The sequence below is a fragment of the Dreissena polymorpha genome, chromosome 5 (genome assembly GCF_020536995.1).
Source record: "Dreissena polymorpha isolate Duluth1 chromosome 5, UMN_Dpol_1.0, whole genome shotgun sequence".
NCBI lineage: Eukaryota > Metazoa > Mollusca > Bivalvia > Myida > Dreissenidae > Dreissena > Dreissena polymorpha.
Genome location: NC_068359.1, coordinates 43,600,830 through 43,616,887, shown reverse-complemented (window position 1 = coordinate 43,616,887; position 16,058 = coordinate 43,600,830). Strand labels below are relative to the sequence as shown.

At 34.9% G+C, this 16,058-nt stretch overlaps 1 protein-coding gene across 1 annotated transcript; it reads left to right on the top strand.

Moving 5' to 3' along the window:
• The first annotated feature begins 397 nt into the window (after positions 1-397).
• Positions 398-12,974, top strand: LOC127832339 (RING finger domain and kelch repeat-containing protein DDB_G0271372-like). Its single transcript, XM_052357750.1, has 4 exons — positions 398-928; positions 2,388-3,550; positions 6,325-6,363; positions 11,592-12,974. Exons 1-4 carry the CDS (start codon positions 600-602, stop codon positions 11,978-11,980), a joined length of 1,920 nt encoding a protein of 639 aa, XP_052213710.1. The 5' UTR covers positions 398-599; the 3' UTR covers positions 11,981-12,974.
• Positions 12,975-16,058: the final 3,084 nt, after the last annotated feature.

Genomic DNA, 16,058 nt, shown 5'->3' with positions numbered 1-16,058 from the left:
TTATTTTAAAGTTGTAAAATTTGCCAACCAGTTCAGGAGAAGAATTCTTTAGAAGAAAACATTAATCCACACACACAGCAAAACTGAGACTGTCAAAGGACATTTATAATAGACAACACAAGTTTATCCTAAACGCTTTCAAGTGGTTAACTTATGAAGTTGTGTAACTCTTTTACAAGTCTCTGATTATACAGCTCTACAATTCTCTGATTATATATACAGCTCTCAATTTCAGATTGTGAGTATATTGTAACTCAATTTTGCTTGTATCTACAGTAACATTTTCATTGTTTGTCACTTGCCAGGTGTCAAAAATAGACCATGAATTTCTGTAGATTAATGGATACTTGATGGGACTTTTACTATAGTAAAAGCATATACAAAGTGTTCTAAACCAAATCATGTTGTAAATAGTTACAGCATGAATCTGTAGCATGGTCTAATTAGTGTTTGCATATAAACCCAGTTGATATTGATATATGATATGGGTATGTTTAACAACTGCTGTACCACACTTTACACAATCACATGACTGGACCATAAAGAATTAATTTCCATGTTTAAGTTAACAACAAGGAAGTTGCCATTAATGACAAAAAATGGCTTCCAATTTAGAGTGTTCAATTCACAGCGGATCAGACTTGTCCTTTGATTTTTCTTGCTTCATCTGTCAGGAAAATGATGGAAATACTGAGGCTGAATTTTACTGTGATGAATGTTCTAAATTTTACTGTAGCAAATGTGTGGAGCATCATAACTATCTTTACAAGAAGCATGCCATTTTAAACAAGGAAAACATCAGCCAGTGGCCCGAGACTAATGTGGATGAACTAGAGCAATGTCAGGAGCACAAGAAAGAAAAACTGACAGGATTCTGTGAGGACCACAGTCAGCTGATATGTCAAGTCTGCCATGAGCACAATCACAAGTAAGAACTGTGAGGTGAAATCTTTATCAAGATCTTTTTTGCACATGTCTAAAGACTAAACCAACTTTGAATTGTCCTGTCATATCATTTCAAATATTGTTAAAATACACCATCTGGCCTTAAAGGTCCTAGGAGAATCACATCATACCTTTAATATTATTTTAATGGTAAAACGTAACTAGCCATCTTGCTCAATTACAAAACAAGTAATTCAGATCAGTGTCACAACAATAACGCATGACAGAGCAAGTAGGCGAAAACACAGGTGGTTAGCGTGTGGCTATGATATTAATTAGTGAAAACATCATTTTGAATGATAAATAATCATATTATAACGAAAAATTAACTTTTCTGAAAAAAAAAATTTCACTATCAAATATATATATAACAAGGTATGCACTCAAAATCACCCCAAAACGGGGTGCATCGCTTTGAACAGCCATATCTTCATCAATTGTGCAGCGATTTTCACGATCTCGGTCTTATTCAACGCAGAAATGAATTTCCTTTCTGGAAATGTATATGTCTTGCAATATTTTTACAAATGCTGGGTCAACTTTTAAGAAATAACACGATACACAACACGCATGACCCAGTTGACAGTGATCATGTATTCTTTATGAATGAAATCTCCAGTCGTAAAGACACACCTCCGCATTGGACCAATGAAATCACTCGTATGTTTAAAATGTCAGTTAGTTGAAATGTATGTAAACAAAGGTTTCAAACGGCGCTGGACAGTTAGTCTTGATGCAGAATGTAACGACAAGAACGGTAATAATGTTTTTTCATACGTTTTATTGAATTATGGTATCGAACTACATGAACTTTGTAGGGAAGTTGCACTTTACTCCGTGAAGATTTCAGTCTTAAAGACAGCATGATCACTGTCAACTGGGTCATGCGTGTTGTGTATCGTGTTATTTCTTAAAAGTTGACCCAGCATTTGTTAAAATATTGCAAGACATATACATTTCCAGAAAGGAAATTCATTTCTGCGTTAAATAAGACCGAGATCGTGAAAATCGCTGCAAAATTTATGAAGATATGGCTGTTCAAAGCGATGCACCCCGTTTTGGGCTGATTTTGAGTTGCATACCTTGTTATATATATATTTGATAGTGAAATATTTTTTTTTCAGAAAAGTTAATTTTTCGTTATAATATGATTATTTATCATTCAAAATGATGTTTTCACTAATTAATATCATAGCCACACGCTAACCACCTGTGGGCGAAAAAAGACCTGTGTCCCTTGTCTCAAATTTAGGGACAAAAGTAAATTGTAAAAATGAAATACTAGCAGCATTTTGTCATGTTAGCATATACTGTAAAACCTATGCATTGGCAAAATCATTAAACATGTGTTAAGTTATTGTGATTCAAAGTAAATTGTTTATCTATATATTTAAAAAGCTCAGATAAACACATACATGTTGTAAAGTTAGTTTGCTTTGCAGGGAATGTAGTCATGTGGTACTTATTGTTGACAAAGTGAAAGAATTTCAAAGAAAAGAAGACTTCAAACAGATGTCAGCAACTGTTGATACACAACACCAGCAATTGGTACACTTGAAAGACAGCTTTGAAGAAAATATGAAGTCTCTTGAGATATCTTACAAGAAAATTCTGGAAGAACTAATTTCATTACGAAAAGCCATTAATAATTCTTTGGATGAACTTGAAAAGAATACCAAGAAGGACTTGGACATATTTCTGGCCACCATGAGGACATCTATAAAAAATGACATTGAAATCTGCACTAGGTCCATCAAAAATATAACATTCTTGAAAGAAGATTCGCAAAAAAGAAAAGACAAAAATGAAGAACCAAGTTTTATTAAGTATAGAAAATGCATTGACCAGTCACTGAAGGTAGAGTCAGTTTTACAAGAAATGACAATAAAGAATGAGAGGACACTGATGTTTTATCCTGACACAACCATCCAACAAACCCTGTCCACTCTCTCAGGATTGGGACAAATACTGGACACAGTACAACAATCACAAACTAAAAAGACAACAGAGAGTTCAGTTACCAGACAGAATAAACCTACAGCATTCAGCCAGTCTGACCCTGGAAACCAAACAAGTGATTTGACAAAGTCAGGCCAGGTGTCTGATTCTGTATCCACTTCATCTCATCAGCTGGTCCAGCGATATAAAGGTGCAGTAAGCATGCCTGATCCAATCATAAAAGTGAAGAGTAGTAAGACATACAAAGTGGACATTACCGGTTTTGAACACAAATTATCAGGTATCTGTGAGACAGCTGCTGGAGAACTCCTCATCTTAGACGGCTATAACAGCAAATTGGTGCTACTAGATCATACCTACAAGATAGTGAACCAGTGTGACTTGCCTCGTCAACCAAATTCGATGTGCCGTATTGACTCCAATCGGGTGGCTGTTACTGCCGCTTTCTGTCAGATCTACTTCATCAGAGTGTCCTATGGTCTGTTGATAATCGACAGGACACTGAAGCTCCAACATGAGTGCTGGGGTATTGCCCATCACCAGCGCAAATTGTACATTACAGCTAAAGATGCTCTTTATCGATATACTGTGGATGGAAGACTGCTGAGCAAGATTTATGAGGATAACTCAAGTAGAAGATGCACAGGTAATTATCATCTCTATAATTAATATAATTATCTAAACTTTTAACATCCATGCTCCTACTTTTATTGAAAACAAGGGACAAAATTGTCACAAAACCAGGTTTTCATTGTGAAAAAAAATCTGATAAAGGGAGAAAACTCAAAATGAACTTTTGAAATGAACAAACAAAATTAACCCCCTTTGTAAGTTTGTTTTAAAAAAAAATCTATTTTAAGTCGTGGCGACCTTGACATTGGAGATATTGACGTGATTCTTTCGTGCGACACACCGTCCCATGATGGTGAACAAATGTGCCAAATGATTTTAAAATCTCACAATGAATGACATAGTTATGGCCAGGATAAGCTCATTTATGGCCATTTTTGACCTTTGAACTCAAAGTGTGACCTTGACCTTGGAGATATCGACGTAATTATTTCGCGCGACACACCGTCCAATGATGGTGAACAAATGTGCCAAATGATTTTAAAATCTGACAATGAACGACATAGTTATGGCCCGTACAAGCTTGTTCCGCCCGCCCGCCAGCCCGCCAGCCAGCCCGCCAGCCCGCCAGCCAGCCCGCCCGCATTCGCCAATCTAATAACCAGTTTTTTCCTTCGGAAAACCTGGTTAACAAAAGCAATATGCCATCTTGACAAACAAATGTATGTTTTCATTGTTTTGTAAATAATGAGCTGAACATGTTGAATAAAATAACAACATGTAGTTTTGACTTTTGTATGCATATTCACATAGTTGTAGCGTAATTGCACATTGTTTGTGGAGAACACACACTAACAAACAAAGTTCAGTTCTGTTTTCATCGCGATTTATTTCTGTTGAATATTCTCTAATACAACGCTTGCTAATGTTCGTGAAATACAATCTAACAGCATGGCGGCCAAAATGGCCGCCCCGTCAAAAAAACGTGACAACTCTCACCGCAGACTTTCAAATCTAACCGCAGAATGAATTTCTTACAACAACCACATCGCATTTCATTCTCCGGAAAATAAACATAAAATTTAGATATTTCTTATCCCATTCTCGATTGGTTGACTGTTACTCTTCCCCCGATTAACTAAACCCACCCCTTCGAATAACCCTTGTTGATTGGATGGATAGCACATGCATCTACCACATGTCACAGCAGAAGAGTGCAATACACAATTATCACTTTGGGAACAGGAGACCTCATTTCATTAGCATCATACAAACAGATGCTCTTTATGGACAAACCACATTGGTAATATGAAACCTAACACTTCTATAATCAATTATGTAAACCCCGATACACATTCGATACACATTCAATCCGAACTTGTATCGTTATGTATCTTGGGAAATTGGAATAACACTTATGTAATCAATTGTTATTTTTTTTATTTCATTATATACCATATCTGAATTGGGACTGTTATGTATTGGTTTGAAGTAATGTTTACCTACGAGCCAATGTTAATCAAGAACTAAGACAAATCAACAGGTGTTCCCGATAATTGAACTAGAGAAATGAAACCATACTTCCATAATCAATTTTCCAAACTTGATTACATCCCATCCGAAGATTCTATGTCCTAAATTAGTTTTTTTATACAACAATAACAACAACAACAGCAACACAATAATGTACAATGAGGTAAATTCTGTTATTATTTATATATTAATATGTCCATTTATATGTCCATTTATATATTACAATGTACAATAATATACATTATGTTACATATTCACTCAACTAATGAATTATTTTAATAACATTTTAAATTCTTTTTAAGTGCGTTTAGACCGGGATATGGATGTAATACAACTTTGCAAAAAAATCATTGAAGATTGGAAAGCATCTTTTGATAAAAAACATTACATTGCAGCTATTTTGATGGATCTCTCAAAGGCTTTCGACTGTTTACCGCATAATCTATTTGTTTTAAAATTGAAACACTATGGTCTTGATGAAAAGTCTTCGTCTTTAATTAATAGAACTTGTCTATCACAAAGGCAGCTATGTGTCAGGGTTGGTGATGTCCATAGTTCTTTCCAAGAGACGTTGAAGGGAGTTCCTCATGCAGGGTTCTATACTAGGTCTTGTCCTTTTTAATGTTTTTATTAATGATGTATTTGAATTTGTAACAGAATCAAACCTTTATCACTATGCTGATGACAATACACTCTCTTTTAGTTGTACATCACATGAACATCTGGTCAGTGTTCTTGAAAATAATAGTTTAAGTCTCATTAAATGGTTCCATGAAAATAAAATGCAAGCAAAGCCTGTGAAATTTCAGGCTATGTCCCATGGGGAAAAAACACACAACTTAGATTTTATTTTCCAATTTAATGATGTAAACATAAAATGTGGAGATGAAGTTGTTCTTCTTGGTGTTACCTTAGATTTTAATCTTAGCTTTAACTCTCACATAAGTAACATCTGTAGAAAGGCATCAAGGCAATTAAATGTAATGTAGCGAATTGGCCATACTTTAAATAAGCTTTGTAAAATCACAATGTATCAATCTTTTATTTTATCAAATTTTAATTATTGCCCACTTACCTGGCACTTTACAAATGAAACAAATACAAAGAAAATAGAAAAATTCAAGAAAGAGCACTAAGATTCATTTACGATGATTTTACATCAGATTATGATGCTCTTCTCACAAGGTCTGGTCTTCCATCCCTTAAAATAAGGCACTTAAGAATAATTTCTCAATAATTTTTAATAATTTATAATGCGGATGGACCCTCTTATTTACATGATTTTGTTAAAATTAAAGAACATTCTTACGATTTTAGGTCTTAAAATACAGTTTGGCCCAGGCCAAGAACAATCAGGTATGGTATAAACTCTTTCAGATACACAGCTGCAAAACTCTGGAATAATTTACCAAATCGTTTTAGACAAATTTCATCCTTTAAAGTGATATTATGGGCATTTTGCACTGTTGAATTGAGCTGAAAAGAATTAACAGGTCAAAAGAGTTAGTTAAAATGTGGTTACTGATCAATTATCTGCAACTCATCTTGCTACCAGTTGTTTATAAAAATATATTTTATATTCGATATCCTTACGTGACCCACCCAGTCCTGTAAGCCGAAATGATCCGTAAAACAAAATTGTGTCTTTGTGTCGTATGAACGAATCTGCACTAAAACTAAATTAAGGTTCAAATCGTACATGCATGATCAGTTGGCAAATGAAAGTATGGTTGATATTCAAATGCATTATTTTTCTCTTTCCGGTATATTGTTTTAGTATATTGATGCTGCATTAACAAATAAGAAGTGTATATGAAGTGAAAACACCAAAAATAAACAACGGTTGCGATAGACACCTAAAAACTGTTAGATGCCCATAATATCACTTTAACACCTTTAAATTCATGCTTGAGTACTGGAATGGATCAGTCTGCTCTTGTCCGTCTTGCATAAATAATTAAATATATTTTAAATAATAAAATTATCAGCCTGTGACACTGAAAGGGTTTTAATCAAATACGTCCTTGTATTAGCCTATTATTTTACTCTCTTAACTTCTTTTTGGACACTTTCAGCATTACAAAAGCCTGCCTGAACAATATTGTTTAAAAAGTCATAGAGTTCTTAGTATTAATGTTTTTATTTGTACTCTTAAAATTAAACAACATCGTTTAATCTGTGATTTTTCTTAATGATATTATACAGCTTTAAAACTTTATGTTCTCAGTATGTTATTTTTTAGCTGCTATCTTATGTTTTAGCTTGCTTAATATATGTTCCTATATGTACTGGGGCGTCTTTTTATGTTAAATGTGTTTCATGTTCCTTGGTTTTTAGCTCCACTGACCAAAGGCCAGCGGGGCTTATGTCATGGTCCTAAGTCCGTCGTGTGTGCGTCAGCTCGTTAACTTTTTCTTTAAACATCTTCTTCTCCTAAACTACTGGTCCAATTCTGATGAAATTTCTCAGGAATGTTCATGTGGTGAACCTCTTTCAAATTTGTTCAAATTATACCCCTGGGGTCAAATTTGACCCTGCCCCGGGGGGTCAAAAAATTGAAAATTTGCTTATATAAGGCCTATTTTGTGAAAACTTTATAAATCTTCTTGTCCATAACCATTGGGCGTAGGGCTACCAAATTTAGTATGTAGTGACATCTTATAGTCCTCTACCAAGTTTGTTCAAATTATGCCCCTGGGGTCAAATTTGACCCTGGCCCGGGGGGTTAAAAAATTGAAAATTTGCTTATATAAGGCCTATTTTGTGCAAACTTTTAAAATCTTCTTGTCCATAACCATTGGGCCTAGGGCTACCAAATTTGCTATGTAGTGACATCTTATAGTCCTCTACCAAGTTTGTTCAAATTATGCCCCTGGGGTCAAATTTGACCCTGCCCCAGGGGGTTAAAAAATTGAAAATTTGCTTATATAAGGCCTATTTTGTGCAAACTTTAAAAATCTTCTTGTCCATAACCATTGGGCCTAGGTCTACCAAATTTGCTATGTAGTGACTTCTTATAGTCCTCTACCAAGTTTGTTCAAATTATGCCCTAGGGGTCGAATTTGACCCTGCCCCGGGGGTCCAAAAATTGAACATTTGCTTATATAAGGCATATTTTGTGAAAACTTTAAAAATCTTATGTCCATAACCATTGGGCCAAGGGCTACCAAATTTGGTATGTAGTGACATCTTATAGTCCTCTACCAAGTTTGTTCACATTATGCCCCTGGGGTCAAATTTGACCCTGCATTGGGGGGGGGGGGGTCAAAAAATTGAAAATTTGCTTATATAAGGCCTATTTTGTGCAAACTTTAAAAATCTTTACGTCCATAACCATTGGGCTTAGGGCTACCAAATTTGGTATGTAGTGATATCTAATAGTCCTCTACCAAGTTTGTTCAAATTATGCCCCTGGGGTCAAATTTGACCCTGCCCTGGGGGGTCAAAAATACGAAAATTTGCTTATATAAGGCCTATTTTGTGCAAACTTTAAAAATCTTCTTGTCCATAACCGTATGGCATAGGGCTACTAAATTTGGTATGTAATGACATCTTATAGTCCTCTTCCAAGTTTGTTCAAATTAAGCCCCTGGGATCAAATTTGACTGTTCCCCAGGGGTCACAAAATTGAACATATGCTTATATTGCGCCCATTTTGTTCAAACTATAAAAATCTTCTTGTCCATAACCATTGGGCCTATTTCTACCAAATTCGGTAGGTAGTGACATATAATAGTTCTCTACTTAGTTTGTTCAAATTATGCTTCTGGGAACAAATTTGACCTTGCCCCAGGGGTCACAAAAATGAACATATGCTTAGTTTTTTTAAGGCCTATTGTGTGCAAACTTTAAAAATCTTCTTGTTCTTAATTAAAGAGCCTAGGGCTACTAAATTTGGTATGTAGTGATATCTAATATGATATCTACCAAATTTGTTCAAATTATTCCCCTGGGCTCAAATTTGACCCGGCCCATGGGGTCACAAAACTGAACATATGACGTTTACCAGTGGAGATTACTGCGGCCGTTTGGCTGTGACCTACAACAACATCAACATCTTGTACACATGAGATAAAACCCTGTCATTTAGTGCCATTTTAGGTCAGATGGTGACTGCTTACAAAGGCATTGAAGTATGATCAAGTATTATGAATGTTTTTCTTACAAACTGAAACAAGATGTGTTTGAGAAACACAATGTCCCCCTATATGATGTTGACCTTGTAGGATGACCTTGACCTTGACCCTTCACCACTCAAAATGTGCAGCTCCTTGAGATATACACGCATTTCAAATATAAAATTGCTAGCTTCAATATTGCATAAGTGACATTACATGCGCAATTTTGACCCATATACTTGACCTTGAAGGATGACCTTGACCTTGACCTTTCACCACTCAAAATGTGCAGCTCCATGAGATACACATGCATGCCAAATATCAAGTTGCTATCTTCAATATTGCAAAAGTATTCATAAAATAAGCGATTTGGGCCGCATATATTTGACCTCTGACCTTGAAGGATGACCTTGACCTTTCACCACTCAAAATGTGCAGCTCCATGAGATACACATGCATGCCAAATATCAAGTTGCTATCTTCAATATTGCAAAAGTATTTATAAAATAAGCGATTTGGGCCACATATATTTGACCTCTGACCTTGAAGGATGACCTTGACCTTGACCTTTCACCACTCAAAATGTGCAGCTCCATGAGATACACATGCATGCCAAATATCAAGTTGCTATCTTCAATATTGCAAAAGTATTCATAAAATGAGCGATTTTGGCCACATATATTTGACCTCTGACCTTGAAGGATGACCTTGACCTTGAACTTTCACCACTCAAAATGTGCAGCTTCATGAGATACATATGCTTGCCAAATATGAAGTTGCTATCTTCAATATAACAAAAGTTATTGCAAAATGTTAAAGTTGGCGCAAACAGACCAACAGACAGGGCAAAAACAATATGTCCCCCACTACTATAGTGGGGGACATAAAAAGTCGGGTTTTATTTAAATATGTCGAAAGTGACCATATATCCGGATGAAAATATTTTGGATGACATGTTCATTTCATGTCTTTTTTGTAGTGTTTAAACCAGTTTAATAATATATTATTGATTTTAAAAACACAACTTCCATGAACATAATTATTTCAAGAAAAGTCAATATATGATACATCACGGTAAACTCAAACTTTGTATCCAAGAGAAGGTGTTGAAATTAATGAAGTGCAATGTTCTTAACTATCGTATATGCTGCTTTTTAATAACTAATGATTCATTGTTCCATTTGTGAATCGTGACTCATGAATTGTGGATATGATTGTCAATTGCTCAACAATCCATATATATTTCTGACATTTTATAATTTTCTTAATATAAGTTATGAATTGATCTTAGAAGTCAAATGTATTACTTAATTAAATATATTTATAAATATAAAGAAATAATCTTTAGATTATCATAATATTCTCAGGCCTGTTGGTCTTAGGGATGTGTGGGTTGATGAGCAATTTCTCCTTTTATCACAATTATTTCTACCCTACCTGATCATTTCCTTCATATTCCATTTTAATTTAATTGACGTCTGCAACCTCTTTCAAATTGGGAATGTCCAAAATGTGTCGTTTGGTAAAGGGTTAAGGCATTTTGATTCCTATGGGTCTTGTGAATCTGTTTCAAATCAAATGTGTAGATTTGATCTTCAGCATCTAAAAATATGTGAAATAGAAAGAACGACAATATCTTTTGGAGAGATAAATGTACCTAAGTTATAAGCAAAGGACCTGTGCAACAATTCCCGGGCTTTTAAGTCTGTTTAGTTAACACGGTAGTAACTTTTTCCTTATATAAAAATGCTCACCCTTCCAACTTTAAACCCCCAGTGGGACGAGGGATAGAAAGAGAAAGTCACATGCTTGAGTACATTTCAACCCATGCGCATTGCAAGTTTTTTTTTCGCAAAGAAAAAACAGTGGAGCGGTACAGGGCCATCATGGCCCTCTTGTCCTATTTGTACTGCTTTTCATCTTAATGTTTGTCCTTTTATGTTTGTATGCTTTGTACAATACTTATTTTATTAATTACTAAGCTCTGTAGTACTCAATTTGTCTGATATTTTAAGTACCTCTAGTCTTTTAAAGCAATGCTTTATTCATACTCATATTTTCTGTTGTTCTCAACTACAGGATTGTTATAATCATGTTTCTTTGTATGTGCTATATATCATGTTGTTATCATGCAATGTAATGTGTAAGTCGGCTTTAAAAGCTCTTCAGAGCTTCTGTTATCATGTTTTGAAATACCCGACTTTATAAATATTACTTGACTACTTGACTTAACACAATACAACTGGCCTTTATAGTTGACGTTAACTGTACTTAATGTAAAAAAGATATTCTTAAATGTTTCTAATTTTTCATATTCATTAAATGTATTAGGTGTTTGATGTATGTATTAAAAACTACAGGAAAGCCGGACTTTATTAAATAACAAGAAAATCAGTCTTACAATGTTTTTCATCATGACCTTTGTTTCCATGTATAAACAATATCTCATCATCACTGTCTTCCTAGAGACAATCTTCACACCCACAGTATCCTCATGTGCAGTGAGTCCAGATGGAGAAAGGATATATGCGACCAACGTGGTCAGCAAGCAGCTGGTCACCCTGTCCAGGGATGGAACAGTGATCTCCACACTGGCTCAGCCTGCACAGGACTTATGCTACCCAATATGGTTACCTGGCCTCCATGTGACAGACTCAGGACAAGTTCTTTTATGTGGACTCTGGTCTGAAACAGTCCACCAGGTGGACAGAGATGGGAGACAAATACTGGCAGAGGTGGTCAAACAGCATATAGATGTGAGTTACCCAACATCTGTTTATTACAGTAAGCGCACAAGCTCAATGATTGTGGGAATGCAGGAATATAATGAAATTGTAGTGTTTAAGACACAGTGACTGAAGGAGTTGGAAGATGTTTATTTATAATAATTTACACATAATTTTCAAATATATATATATATATATATATATATATTATAGAACAAAATAACAGTTAAGCTACTACATATTCAATATGCCCTATGTGAACTTTTTCCAAAATAATCAGTCTTTTCCATACCGCTATTATTATGGCTCAATAGGTCATTGTTGACCTGAAATGGCCAAAAAGTCACCCAGGGGTGACTAGAAGCCGAATCGGCTTCTATTCACCCCTGGGTGTTTTTTGGGCCATTTCAGGTCGACAATGACCCAATGAGCATTATTATGTAATCTAAACTGAAATTTGCTCACATGCTTCTTGCAGAAAAACAAACAAATATGTTTATTCAAAAACTAGGTTTGAAAGGATCTGAATTATTTTGTTTGAGAAAATCAATTTACTGATTGTTATAAATACATATTATTATTTGTGTTTATGATGTGCATGTTATGAAATGGTATTAACATTTGTATGAATATTGTCTGAGTCAGTGTGTCAAATATTGTTCAAACTTATATTTATGTGAGTGCGATATTTGATAATAATTATCATTTTCCAATGATCGTGTTTCAATGGATAAAACCCATTTGCCAACTTGGCCAAGATATCATCCTAACAAATTTTCTTAGCAAGTTTCACGAACAAACAATATAAAAATTAAAATATGAAGGCTATGGTTCACAAGCTTTGGCAGGCCTTTCGCCAGGATTTTGTTTAGGAATACGGAGCACAAACAGTTGGCAATTCGATTTTTTTCTTAATTACTTCTACATCATTACTATTTGGAAATAAAAGTATAGGGGTGAACCTAATTATTGTAAATTCCCTCTTGGAAATTCATACACATGAATACCCCAGATTTGGAAATTAAGGCATAGAGTTGCCACTGTCTGTTAAGGCCCTGGTGGCCATGTTTTTTCAACAAACATGCATACATTTACCATACTAGCAAATAAACGATAGTCACAATGACAGACTTCTTGTAAATGGGGAAGAAAATAGTTGAAAAACTCACAGTAATTACAAACACATAAATACAATACATCAAGGGTGCTAATACTTCCTCTTTTTCGAAAGGCTGACTTTTTAAACACAATATCCTTGAGTAAATTTTAGAGAATAACCAAATTGAAATGCCCTTACATGTATGTGTCATCCATGCAAATACTTGACATTTATTGAATAACATACTTGGTAAATTACCAATGCTGGTAATGTTTAAGTTAAAAGAATTCAATGTTAAACAAATCCAAAATATATATGATTAGATGGAACTATTATTGTAACCTCTGTACAGTCTAAAATTACTTAAAACCAATGAAGTGAAATACATGTATCTTAAATTTACAAAGTTCCTTAAGAATCAATCATGTTTCTGCCAAATACAAGAGGGTCATGATGGACCTTAGTTGCTCACCTAAGTTCAAGGTACGTCAATTGTCAAAGCCTTGACCTTGTGACCTAGTTTTTCACTACTCTTGCCGTCTTTGAAATTCGCGCTCATACATTTGCAAATGCAAGTAAAAATCAAATGTGTCAAACGAAAAAGTTATCAGAGATTAAATAAAATAATTTAAATGTCATCAACCGTAAAGCATTTGCTTGCATCATATCATCTATTGTATTAATTTAGAAATGTTATCCAGAACCTAGACATCACAAATCAAATTGAACCTTATTGTGGAATTTTTCATTCAGGTACCACACATCAAGTTTTGCTTTCTAATGTCATCATTAAGTTATGGAATCTCAGAAATCTGTTGAGGACAGCCCTTTAAATCTCTTTGGTTGAAAGAAACAAAATGCAGATAATGAAAAGCAGTCTTTAAGTTAATCAGTGATTTCTGCACAAGTAATAAATTTTGCTTCTAGAGTGGTCAAATTTTACCTGTTTACCTAGTTTTTGGACAAGTGTAACCAAGATTCAAACTCTGCCTTGCTATTGGCATGGTTAAGATTCTGACCAAGTTTCATGAAGATTGAGCAATGATCTTTGTCTCTAGACTGATCAGGGTTTTTATAAGACTTTACTGGTGCCCCTGTTTTGGGATGTCCAGATTCACACTCCGCCTCTATATTGTCAGCTCAAACTTCTGACTAGCTTCATCAAGAATTACTAAGCACGGAATTTAGAAAAACAACAAGCAAATTCGTTCAATTGATATCCCCCGCTATTATACTTCTGGACACAAAAGTATTCTGGACGGATAAACAAGGCCAATGTGCATCATCCTCTTATCCATATGTATACTCATACCAAGTTTCAATGAAATCCGTAAAAGCACTTCCAATATATGGCTTCAGACACACAAAAAAAGCATGTTTTCAAGATACAAAGGGCTATGACTCTGTTATTATCCGATGATGTACAATGCCATTTGGCGTGCATCATCCTCTTCTCCATATATATACTCATACCAAGTTTCAATAAAATCCGTCAAAGCACTTCCAAGATATGGCTCCGGACACACAAACAAAGCATTTTTTCAAGATACAAAGGGCCATAACTCTGTTATTATCCGATGGTGTACAATGCCATTTGGCGTGCATCATCCTCTTATCCATATATATACTCATACCAAGTTTCAATGAAATCCGGCAAAGCACTTCCAAGATATGGCTCCGGACACAAAAGTGCCGGCCGGACGTACGGAAAGACAGAAGGACGGACAACGCCAAAACAATATCCCTCCGCCTATGGCGGGGGATAATGAAAATGAGCAGGTTTCATAAGTTTTGATGAAAATGTGGCCTCTGTGAAATAACGAGCCGAGCATTTACAACATTCGCAAAAAACGAATGACCACGGACGCCGGACATTAGGTTTCCACAATAGCTCACTATACGTTTTGGCACTTAGTGCTCAGGTGGGTGAGCTAAAAAAACTGCCTCGTGTTTTGGTTGCCATTTTTTTCAGAAGAAAGGAACCATTCTCAAACTGGGCTGAAATATCTTTAGAACAAATGTTCCAACCAAGTTTCATAATTATGGAATGGACCCAAAATGTAAAATTAACAAGGGGCAATAACTCTTAAAGGGGAGAAAACTTATGGCTCTTGTGCACTGCACACCCTGTCAATGAGATCTATCTATGAATTTTGCAGTTGATACCTCAAAGATTTCTAGATTAGCTCCATACAGTATACATAAAAATAACAAGAGCTTGTCACAGTAGTGCCAAATCCCCGCCGAAATGTGTTTGCTTGTATGACAACATTTGTTTTAGAGAGTAGAATAATATTTGTAAAAACAAATAAAAGGAGATAATTCATAATGCTCCAGACAAAAATTTACTTTGAAATTAAATAAAGGGAGATAATTCAAACACTAAGGTAGATAGACTTATGGTTCTTAGTCACTGCACTTCTCCTTATTGCCATCTGTTTATATTTCAAGTTTCAAGTAAATCCCTTCAGTAGATTTATGCTCTGGACAAAAATTTGCTTTAAAGTTATATTTAAGGGGAGATAATTAAAAAAACTAAGGTAAATAGAGTTATGGTTCTTGGTCACTGCACTTCTCCTAGTTGCCATCTGTTTATATTTCAAGTTTCAAGTAAATCCCTTTATTAGATTTAGAGTTATGCTCCGGACAAAAATTTACTTTAAAGTTATATAAAAGGGGAGATAATTCAAAAACTAAGGTAGATAGAGTTATGGTTCTTAGTCACTGCACTTTTCCTACTTGTCATCTGTTTATATTTGAAGTTTCAAGTAAATCACTTCAGTAGATTTAGAGTAATGCTCCGGACAAAGATTTACTTTAAAATTATATAAAAGGGGAGATAATTCAAAAACTAAGGTAGATGGAGTTGTTGTTCTTGGTCACTGCACTTCTTCTAGTTGCCATCTGTTTATATTTCAAGTAAATCCCTTTTAGTATATTTAGAGTTATGCTCCGGACAAAAATTTACTTTTGTTATATAAAAGGGGAGATAATTCAAAAACTAGGGTTGATAGAGTTATGGTTCTTGGTCACTGCACTTCTCCTAGTTGCCATCTGTTTATATTATAAGTTTAAAGTAAATCCCTTCAGTAGATTTAGAGTTATGCT

Coding starts and splice junctions, on each gene's coding strand:
- LOC127832339 (XM_052357750.1), top strand. CDS start 600: ATGGCTTCCAATTTAGAGTGTTCAATTCACAGCGGATCAGACTTGTCC. Junction 929..2,387: donor TGCCATGAGCACAATCACAA/GTAAGAACTGTG, acceptor TTTGCTTTGCAG/GGAATGTAGTCATGTGGTAC. Junction 3,551..6,324: donor CTCAAGTAGAAGATGCACAG/GTAATTATCATC, acceptor TTACGATTTTAG/GTCTTAAAATACAGTTTGGC.